General features: G+C 35.5%; 1 protein-coding gene across 5 annotated transcripts in view; it reads left to right on the forward strand.

Moving 5' to 3' along the window:
* Cop1 (COP1, E3 ubiquitin ligase) overlaps nt 1-11,769 on the forward strand; it is a 212,767-nt gene that overhangs the window by 148,746 nt on the left and 52,252 nt on the right. For all 5 annotated transcript variants that reach the window (XM_004626780.3, XM_023710244.1, XM_012513744.2 and 2 more), the window contains one exon: nt 5,519-5,635. In XM_004626780.3, the coding sequence (XP_004626837.1) occupies nt 5,519-5,635 (117 nt within the window). The remainder of the gene's footprint in view (nt 1-5,518; nt 5,636-11,769) is intronic.

Genomic DNA, 11,769 nt, shown 5'->3' on the forward strand with positions numbered 1-11,769 from the left:
TAAAAATTTAGAAAAAATTAAGATTTATTGAAAGCAAACATTAACATTCAGTTATTTATCCAGTCTTGCATAGCTATATCTTTTCATCTGAGCAACAGATTTGATGATACAAATAGGTAACGTCACAACCATTGTTAATTTGCTATTCTTGTTTTGTAACATATATTGTTCTATTACCCTGTTTCTGCTTTTATTTGTGTGTGTGTGTGTGTGTGTGTGTGTGGTACCAGGGATCAAACTCAGGACCTTGCGCTTTCCAGGCAAGCACTTACACCACTGAGCTATCTCCCTGGTCCCTATTTTTATTCTTCAAAATAAAATAAAGTAAAATAAAATTTTTAAAATTGTCTTTTGCTTTTTTTCAATTTTTATTTTTTAAAAAGGGTACAAATTAGAATAAAACAAAAAATTGTAAGTTGTACAATATGTCACTTAACAAAGTAATATGAATTTCACAGTATTTGTTGTAACACATAGTGTTGTCTTCTGGCCACTTATTCATATTAGCAGATATATGCATGTATAATTGGAAGGAGAAAGAAAACTGTAAGAAATTAAGAAGAGAAAAAGTATAAACATTTGAAAAAGGAGATAAAGCAAATTAAAGCATTAACTGCTCCTTTCCATAGCCCAGCAGAAATGTACTGTCCAGTGGTGCAAACCATTCTGCTGACATACATAGATACATCTGTTTCCCGCAGTCCCTCTCCTGTCTTTCTCCTCAACTTAGTAACTCAAATTTTTTTGATTTACCAGATCCCCGGTCTTTTGTGATAGTTACTAAAAATTGTCTTTTTCTGTGAAAATTCCCTTTTTTGGTGGAACCGGGGATCAAACTCAGTCCCTTGCACCTGCCAGGGAAGCAATTATTCTACTGAGCCATCTTCCCGGCCTGAAAATTCATTTCATGGTTTTTATACATTGAACAATTTTAGAATTATATTTTAACCACTTTGGATATTGCATTGTAAGACTGGATCCATTTTATGCTTCCTAGGAATGTTTCGATTTTATTTTGTTTTAGCAAACAACCAGTTGGCTAAACTTTGTTATTTATTTTTAATCTTTATTGGGTACAGGGTCTTATCATGAGGCTTGGACTCATAATGATCCTCCTGTCTTAGCTTCCCTAGTGCTGGAATTACAGGCATGTGCCAACGTGTTCAGTTTCAGGGCAGGCGGTACTGGAGATCAAACTTGGGTACTTGTGTTTGCCAAGGAGGCGCTTAGACTGCTGCGCAATCTCCCCATCCCATTGTAGATAAGTCTTTCCAAGGAGTAGTTGGCAAAGAAAGTATTTTTTATCCTACTTTATATTGTCTCCTCATACTGGTTGTTTCCTTTGCAGTGTAGCTTCTTTTAAATTTGTGGTGGTACCATTTATTAATTTTTTTTTTTTTTTTTTGGAATGGCACTTCTGTTCAGAAAATCCTTTCCTATCCTTGTGCCTTCAAGAGTTGTACCAATTTTATTTTCTAACAGATTGTTTCTTTTAACTAGATCTTTGATCCATTTTGATGTTATTTGAGTAGGCGACGATAGAGTGGTATTGATTCTGTCATCTGCGTCTGCATAGCCAGTTTTCCCAGCACCATTTATTTTGAGGGACTGTCTTTCCTCTAGTGCATGTTTTTGGCCCCTTTGGCAAAGATCAGATGGCTGAATGAGCCTGAGGTTTCTGTATTCGCCATTCTGCTCTGTTGGTCTACATGACTGTCCTTGTGCCAATACCATGTTTTCGTTGTTATTCTTGTTTTTATGTTTTATTAATGTATCTTTGCAGTACATAGTGATTGTACTCCTTGTGGGCAGTTGGGCCTTTACAGGGCACATTTCAGTCCTTTCTTTCCCCTCTCTTCTCCATCTCTTGATCACCTTCCCACTTGAAAAAGATCTCCCTATTTTCTGCCTTTTTTTTTTTTCTTTATTTATATTTTACACTTTCATGTGATAAAAATCATGTGATATTTGAGCTTATATGTTTTATTTCAATTAACATTATGGTCTAAGTTCATCCTTTGTTATAACAGAAAAATGCTCAGTTGTTTAAAACAACACTGAGATTCCTTCTTACTGTCATCAGGAATCGCGTAGTAAACATGGCGGGCAAGGCTGTGGGGTAAAAGGAATCCTTCTACATTATTGATGGAAATGCAAACTAATATAACCATGTTGTTTTTAATCACTGTAGTTTTGTAATATAATTTGAAATCCAGGGTTGTAGTACCTCTTTTGCTCTTGTTGCCCAGTTTTGCTTTTAATATTCTGGGTCTTTCCTGGTTCCATATGACTGTTAGGATTGTTTTGTCAGGCTGGGGGGATAGCACAGTGGCCTAAGTGTCTGCCTGGCAAGCGCAAGGTCCAGAGTTTGATCACCGATACTGCAATTTAAAAAAAAAAAAAAAAAAGAGGAAAGGATTGTATTCTCTAGTTCTGTGAGGAATGCTGTTGCTGCTTTGAGATTGCATTAAATGTGTATTTTAATTTTGAAAGTATGACCATTTTTCTTATAGTTACACAGGATATCTTTTCATTTTTCTGATGTCTTCTCTTACTGTTTTTCAGAGTACTATAGTTTTTATCATGTAGATTATTTCATTTCTTTTGTTAGTTACTAAGTATTTAATTTTTCTTGAACATATGCTGTTAATTTTTGTTTTGTAGCCTGCTACACATTGGTGAATTTGGTTATCTATTCTAGGAATCTCTCAGTGGAGTTTTTTTCCATCTTTTCTGGATCTTTATGGACTTTTAAGGCTCAATGTCATTTGTAAATAAGGACAGTTTGGCTCCTTTTTGCATCCCATTTCTTTCTTATGCATGGTTACTTTGGCTAATATTTTAAGTACAGTAATACCTCTGTTGAGGAATTTGAATTTGTTTGATGATTTTGGAAAAGTTGACCACATTGGTGTTGGTGTGGGAAAGATGAAAATGCTTATGTTTGTCACCTGATGCAGTTTGTAAACAAAAATAAAATTTTGCCAGTCTCTTCAGTTTATGAATAAAATTGTTCATAGACAAAAGCTTTTGTGAACCAAAATACTGAAATAGAAATGTAACTCTCAACCTACTACATGTCAGACATGCCCAGTTTTTGTCCCCTGAAACTGAAGAATGGATTCCAAAGGATAAAGATGGTTAAGAATGAGAAAATTTATTGGAAAATAGAAATAGCTCCTGAGAGACAGTTTCTGGGCAAAATCAGGCGGTAGGTGCAAAATCATGAGACAGGTACATTGTGTATCTGTCTTAGTTATGCTTCTCTCGTTGATGGGCTAACACCCATAATGAAGGAAGGAAAGGTTTATTTATCTTACAGTTATTGGAGGTTTCAGTCTGTACTCAGGTGGCTCCAGGGCAGAGTGGCACATGGCAGAGAGCATCCTTTCATGGCAGTGGCAATGAATAAAGACAAAAGGGAAAAGTAACAGCACCAGTGACAATAGGGAGCACGTCTCTCTCTGTCTCTCTTATGTTACATTCAGGGTCTCTACCCCAGACTGGGGCAAGTACTCATACCCATAATCCCAGCAGTACTAAGACCCATAATCCCAGTGGATCATGAGCTAATCTCAAATTCTAAAAGTCCCCACCCCATGACTGCATGAGGTTTTGGGGACAACTAGGCACGACCCATAAAAGTATCAAACTAATCAACCAGTAAAATAGCTACTTAGCTAATAGTGATCTAATAGATAAGTGGGGCACCTTGCAAGGGCATATAACTGACATCATTAACCTTTGCTTATCTGTGACTTCTAAAACAGGAACATTTAGGCCAAAGGGATAGGCCTAGGTACTTTGGTCACCTATCCCAGGTTTGTATACCTGAATATAAAGGTCTATATGATACCAATTGCAGTATAATCTCAAATTTCCCTCCATTCCTTAGGGAAGTGTTCAAGTTAGGCCATTGTTATTTTAATCCTTTGTTGATTTGTCTGTTTTGTGGCCTGGTCTCTTATTCTTGCCAGCTGGCCTTGAACTCACTATGCAGCCCTCGCTGACCTCAAACTCTTTACAATCCTCCTTCCTCAGCTTCCAGAGTGCTAGAATTACAGGCAGGGGCCAACATACCCAGTTTGTAATTTTAATCCTTTTTTTTTTTTTAAATTACAGGGTCTGTAGGGCCTCACTACATAGATCGGACTTGTAGGGATGGTCCTATTTTTAGTTTCCTAAACACTGGGATTAACAGGCTTTTGTCACTGTGCTCAGTCTTAATCACTGGCTCAGCATGCCCCAGGGGCAGGGCTGGAGCTGCATGCTGGCAATGGAACCCTGGTCCCTGTAACTGCCTAAGCAGGCGCTTTAGTCTGTTGAGCTATCTGGCAAGCTCTGTAGTTTTAATATTAAGGCTTTCCCATCTTCAGATGTGCCTCCAGCCAAAATTTGGCATCTCCACCGACTTCTTTGAGAACCCAGTCCCTCTGACTGTATATTATTTTTTATCTAATTTAGCTGCCTGTAATAGTACCACTGTACAATACTGAACAGGAGTGGTACTAGTAGGCATCCTTGTTTTATTTCTCATTTTCTAGGTAAAGCTTCCTAGCTCTACACAATGTCGTTACTGGCCTGAGCTTAAACTTCTGATTCTATGTCTAAGCTGCACCCTCTACACCACTATTTCTTATGGTATTTTCTAGCCCAGTCTCTGTGGTAAGGTGGCCTCAGAAACCCTGAAGTGTATTTGTTCTGCAACTTAGCCTTAAACCATTAACCTTTTACCCAAATGATTGCTGCTTAAATACTAAAATATGGCAAGCCCTGCCTTAGATATCTTCTCCATCTTGCCATGCATAAGTATCACTTTCAAAGTAAATCTCATGCTGTTTTTGTAGGCTGATCCATTGTTTCTCCCTGGCTTACTTGCTTGCTTTTTTTTTTTTTTTTTTTTTCTTCTTCAGAACCAGGGATTGAACTCAGGCCCTTGCACTTGCCAGGGAAGCACTTATTCCACTGAGCCATCTCCCCAGCCCCCTCCCTGGCTTTCTTTGCCCCCAGCTTGTATTCAATGAATATCTGTTGAGGGCAACAGGTATTCATCCCAGAGAGCAAGTTTAACTTCCCAGACTGCTTTGTTCTTTTCTCTTCAATGTATTTTTTTCTCTGGCTTAAGTGTCTAGTTTTTCTGTCAGCTCCCTCCAGATTCCAAGATCTACTCTTTTTCTTCAACAACCTATTTTTTTCTTGATTCTAGAGCAGCTGTATTTTGCTGCCTGTATGCAGCATAGCTTCAAATACTGTTGTACTTCCTATATTTTATTGTGGGTTTGTGTTACTTCTCAGTATAAAATCATTGATTATTCTTGTTGTTTTTTGACTTTCAATCTAAAGTTTATTTTCAAGGTAATTATTTTATTAGACATTCAATTTAAAGTTTTTGATTCTAGTAAATCAAAATATTTTAGATTGATACAAAAAGATATCTGTATTAATAAGCAAACTTTCCAAAGTATAGAAGCATTTGCTAATGTTTTACTCAGTTCTTTTGTTCTTGTCTTTCCCTTAGTGAAGCTGTGGTCTACCAACCTAGACAATTCAGTGGCAAGCATCGAGGCCAAGGCTAATGTGTGCTGTGTGAAGTTCAGCCCTTCTTCCAGATATCATCTGGCTTTTGGCTGTGCAGGTAAAAATGAAAGCATATTTGTCTTCTTTTGATGTTGATTCAGTATTATGTCTAGAAGAGTATTTAAAAATGAATACTTTTGAAAGCTAAAATTGTGTTTTTGTTATTAGACAAAATTGCACATGTACTTTTATTACTCATTTAATGCTGTGCTTTAATTCCACTACTCTGTCACCTATCTTCTGCCTACGTAGAGATGACTTTTTTTTCTTCTAAGTGTCTGCATGTAGAAATTAATGCTTTTTACTTATTCACAAATTTAGCTCAATGTTTAGACAAGCTATATTGTATAGGCACAAGGATTTCTTTTAGAAGAACCTGTTCTTTCAGCAATTAGAAAGATATACCTCATGTTCACCATATTTATATCCTCTAATATTTTTCTCCTTGATTATTTACTTCAACAGTAACTACTTACTTTTTTTTTTTTTTTTGAACCGGGGGTTGAACTCAGGCCCTTGCACTTGCCAGGGAAGCGCTTATTCCACTGAGCCACCTCCCCAGCCCCAATTACTTATAATTTAATTTAATTTTTCTATTATGAAATTTTGATTCTTCATAAAAGTCATCATATCAGGTTCCTAGGAAAGTCCTGGCAGTATATCATGAGAATAGTAGCAATATTTAAAAAGGAAAAGCATAATTTAGAACTGATTAGTATATGTCTGTTTTTAGCTTCGTATATGAATGTGAAGCTAACATGTAGGGGTGGGTAGAATTTTCTGTTACCATGTAGAATTTTTAAATAATGCTTAATTTTTTTTTCATTAGCTTGCTTAGTAGTTAAACCCTTCTTTGTCACTCACTAATTATATAATCCTAAGTGCATATTTCCCTCCCCAAGTTATCTTTCATAGAGATGGAGCTCTCTGATGCCATTAAAATTATGAAAGGATGTACTGTATGTAAAGCTATTATATATTTAATAACTACTTAGTTCTCACTATCACTGTTTTATAATTATTCAGTTAAAATTTTTTTTGGTTTATTGATTTTTTTTTTTTAGTAAAAAATACATGTTTTATAAACACACTAACCTTTGGCCATTGCTTATAAATTGTTTTCTTCAGTATTTCATTAATATGTATAATGTCAGATATGCCTATCCAAATAGTTCCCTTCCTAGAAAATTAAAAAAAGAAAAACAAAAAAAAACCTTTAAAAATACTCCAGCAGTATGTATTGGTCAATTTTTTCTCACTATTTTAAAATTTTGTACATTTCTTACTTAAATTTGTCAATAACTTTCCCTTGGAAGCTTTAAGATTTGTTTTTCCAAGTTTAAAAAACGTTTTTAGGATATTCATCAAAATTAAATTACATTTTCTTTTTCTTTTTCTTTTTCTTTTTTTTCTATTTTAGTAAGGGTTTACAGGGTTTCACTACGTACATCAGACTCTTGTTCAGCCTCCCAGTAACTGAGATCACAAGCGGGCGCTGCCATGCCCAGTCTCAATTGCCATCCCAGTGCGCCCCTGGGGCGGGGCTGACTCACCATGCCAGGCATGGAACCCCAGCTGCTGCGTCTGCCTACAGGCGCTTTAATCCACTGGGCTATTTGGCCCTAATAGCTAGTATAGAAAATATTGATGCAGGGCTGGGGAGATGGCTCAGTGGAATAAGTGCTTCTCTGGCAAGCACAAGGGCCTGAGTTCAATTCCCGGTTCCACCAAAAAAAAAAAAGAAAAGAAAATATTGATGCTCTGTAGGTTGTATGTCTTCCCACATAATTAAAAGTATTATCTTTCTTTTTCTATTTTCTGTACTTTAGGGAAGGGTCTACAGGATGTTCAGGGCCTCACTACTAGATAGGACTTCTGGTGATTCTCTTTGTTTACAGCCTCCCAAGGGCTGGGATTACAGGCACACACCACCATGACCAGTCTCAATGGCTAGCTCAGTGTGCCTCAGGGGCCAGTGTGGGGCCAGCTCTGCAGGCCTAGGGATGGAAATCTTTTTCTTTTTCCTCTTCCTCTTCCTCTTCTTCTTCCTCCTTTTCTTCTCTTCTTTTTTTCTTCTCTTTTTTGCAGATAGAGGCTTGCCCTGTAGTCCAGCCTAACCTTGAGTTCACTATGTAGCCTAGGCTGGCCTCAAGTTCAGAAAAGTCCTCCTGTCTCAACCTCCCATGTGCTAGGATTACAGGCATATACGACCTCTGGCAAGATGTCTTTTTATTTGTTTGAGTTGTTTTCTAGTAGTTAATGAAGTTTTATGCTTTATTTCATTTAGATTCTGGTTGTTTCTGGCAAAATTGGCCTTGAACACACTGTGTAGCCCAAGCTGGCCTCAAACTCATCCTCCTGCCTAGGCCTCCCAAGTTTTAAGGTTACAAGTGTGCACCACCATCCCAAGCCACTATGTCACTTAGTCAGGCTTTAGTATCTTGCTGTGTAGGTTGTCTCTTTTTGGAAAACAGTCTTTATTCAATTAATTTTATTTTATTATTACTTATTTAGAAACAAATGTGAACAATAATTCACTAAGTGTATTGTTTAATATGTTGACATAATCATGCTCATGCATTTTTCGGTACTCTCTTTTTTGAATAAACTTTGCTTTGGCATTATATAGAGTCATTTGACAAACTCTTGTATTTCACTACAAGTAGTACATTTATATTGAGAACTTGAATTTGTCTAAATAATGTCCTTTTTGACCATTTTAACATCACATCAGTATTTTATGATTTTCATTGTACAGGTGTTCAACTTTATTTGTTAAATTCTTAGTTTTTAGCTTTTAGTTCTATTAATGCAAATTTTTGGGTTTCTTTTCATTGCCTGTGTACAGAAATAATAATTTTTATATATTGATCATATATTTCAACTGTGCTACTTTCTATTCCTTCCTGTAATTTTCCTCACGTTCTGTATGTGTAAGGTCATACCATCTCCGAATTTAAACAATGTGTGAATGCATTTTTGCTTTATTTCATTAGCTAGACAGTGAAGTGCATTGTTGAACAGAAATGGTTAAAAGAGGCTTGCTTATCACAATGGAAACACTTAGTCCATCACAGTTTTCTATGGTGCTAGCATGAGGGTTTGGTTTTTTTTTGTCTTATATATAACCTGTATCAGATTGAGAATATTTTCATCACTTCCTGGTCTGCTAAGAGTTTTTATTGTAAATAATTGTTTCACTTTGTAATACACTTTTCTTCCCTGTGTTGAAATGATCCTGTGACTTATGTCCTTTCACATAATAGGCAATATAATTTTAGTTTTGTTAAGTTAAAATACCCTTTCACTTCTACATAAAATCCACCCTTTCACTCCTAGATGAAATCCATTGTAGCTATGATATAAAGTAATTAGAATGTTGCTGATTCTCTATTAGTGAAGGTTATTCATCTGTTGTTTCTTATGTTTTCTAGAAGGCTCTCATAGTGAAGTATGTTGAACTTGACATTATAAAGATTGAATTGGGGAGTATTCCTTTCTTTGTTCTCTGAGTGTTTGTAGAATTGGTGTTGTTTCTTTATATATTCAATAAAATTCATCAGAGAACCCAATGGAGCTTGGGCTTTTCTTTGTGGAAAGATTTTAAATTTCTAGTTCAATTTTTTTTAGTTCAGGTGTACTCAGATATTCTTAAAGTCAGTTTTGAGAGTTACTGCCTTTCATAACATTCCTTTGTAATTCTTTTACTTTTTGTAATCTTGACAATAGTAACACTTCTTATATTCCTGATTTTAATTATTCTTTCTTGTTGTGCATCAGTATAGCTTTTCTTTTCACCTGTCTGTGTGGGGGGAGGGGGGGCTTGAGGGGGAGGACACAAACAAACAAATGGCAGCTGCTCTTGAGTAGGGCATCATAGATTTCCTAATGTTCTTAGCAAAATATACTTATTTGTGGGGCTTCAGAGCTATTCTGTAGCATAGATGAATGCAGGATTTCTATTAGTTCAATATAGAATAGACAGGCCAAGAAAACTGTTACTTCTCAGCTTTTGAAACCACAACATGATAGCATTGTTATAATAGAGGGTTTGGGGTAGCCTCACTATACTGTCCATACAGCTGGAGATGAGAAACTCCTGTATTTATACTGTCCTTTCGAAGGAATCCTCCACAACGGGCATCACTGCAGATTGTTGGTTGCCCTTTCGTATCTTATGTAAATTGTGTCTGATTGGCACAATCAGATTCATGTGCACAAGTAAAACTTCAAGGGGATCTGTGGAATATAATATTTAACTTCCAGTCTTTCCTGGCTGTAAAGTGTAAACTGGCTATTGTGTGCCATGAGTAATTTCTAGTACAGTGTAGGTTAGGTGTGAGTTTAGAACTTAGAATCTACATCAGTCTTTTTTTTTTTTTTTCTTTTCATAATTTTATTGCATATATCAGTCTTAAATAGGAGAAAGCATCAGATCAAGGCATCAGTGGGTGCAAGTGGTCCGTGTTTTTATTTGTAACTAACTTTTAATTTCACCTCTCTCTGGCTGAAATACAGTATAACCTTGATATATTATTTTTGTGGAACTGGGGATTGAACTCAGCCCTTGTGCTTGCCAGGGAAGCACTTATTCCACTGAGCCATCTCCACAGCCCTTACTTTTATTTTAAATGGTTAACTAAATGTTCCTGTTGCTGTACTGTTTACCACTGAGAGGAATAGAGAATCAGATCGATGGAGTTGCTTATTAAGTATCTTTTATGATGATATTAGTAATGGGATACTTTTGTTTAAACATTGCTTTTGCAGTCAGGAAAGACATTGAATTGGTATGCGAACAACCAACCAAGTTACAGTGTAGCATTCTGTGCATGGGCAATGTGAATTTACTTAGGAAGTTGTGCATTAGGTTCACTGTAACCTTTTTGTCTATCTCACTTAGGTCATATATTTGTGTTACAGTTAACTCATGTTTCTTTTATTTCAGTTTGGAAGAACATTATAAGATTAAAGAGAATTTCTAGTAGTCTGGTTTTAGTAATAGTTTTGATTGCAAACTAAGTTGAAATATCTTGTAATTTAATAAACTCAACGAACAAATAGGAAATATGTATTCTGCTGAGATTCATATACTATATAAAATGCATATTTCTGAAGTCTATTTATGGTCTGACTTCATCTGCTCCCTCTGTCTCCTAAATTACAAGGCATAATTAATTCCTTTTAATATAAGAACTTGGTCTTTAGGAACCATGAAACCTGAAATACATTTCATGAGGTTAGCATGGACAAACTTAGATATTTGCAAGAATATGTTTTAGTATCTATTCCCGTATTACTGAAGTAAGAAATAATACTTTAGGTTTGTTAAAATGATAAATCTCCCTTGTCTTTTATTTTATACAGAATTATCCATAGGAATAATGTTCATCACCTTTTAATAAATTTCTGAATAATTTTTAATGAATCTTGATTAATGTCACAATATTCATGAATATGCATTTCAATTACCTATATTACATAGATAATAAGAAAAAAATGAATAGTAAAAGCATTTCATTTTCAAGCAACCCACTTGGGACCCTTCCTCTCTCAAGAGCTATTCTTATTCCGCATTCCTATTCCTCTATAAATTTTCCTGTTTACAGGAGGAAACAGACATTTAATTTTCAAGTTTCCAAGTAACTTGCTTAAAAGCAATTTAAAGAGTTACATATAAACCAATATTCAGGAAGCAAATTACTCTATTGCCTTATTAAATAAAAATGAACTTTTGATACTGCTAAAACAAAAATAACTTCAAAGCAGCTAATAAATCTTTCATGCATTTAGGTCTGTCTTTTTTTCCAGGGTATAACTGACCGGTTAGCCAGGTGTTTTAAAAAATGGGCTTTACACAAAAAAAATTATAGTATTTATGTTAGATGCAATAAAATTTAAGATGCAACATATATTCACCAGTTACTAATATTATATTTATGATAATCATGTATTATTGAGCAGTTACTATAAATACTTTGTAAGTATGAACTGCATGATGCATATTTCAGAGAACCTACTGAAATAATAGAGCAAAATCCCAAAATACAAACTATGAAGGGGGAGGGCATAGTAGAATAATGGAAAGAAAGCATAAAAATTTCTAGTCAAGGGGCTGGGGATATAGCTCAGTAAAATAAGCGCTTGCCTGGCAAGTGCAGGGTCCTGAGTTCAATCCCTAGTACCGCAAAA

This window comes from Octodon degus, unplaced genomic scaffold (genome assembly GCF_000260255.1).
Source record: "Octodon degus isolate 3935 unplaced genomic scaffold, OctDeg1.0 scaffold00017, whole genome shotgun sequence".
Taxonomy (NCBI): domain Eukaryota; kingdom Metazoa; phylum Chordata; class Mammalia; order Rodentia; family Octodontidae; genus Octodon; species Octodon degus.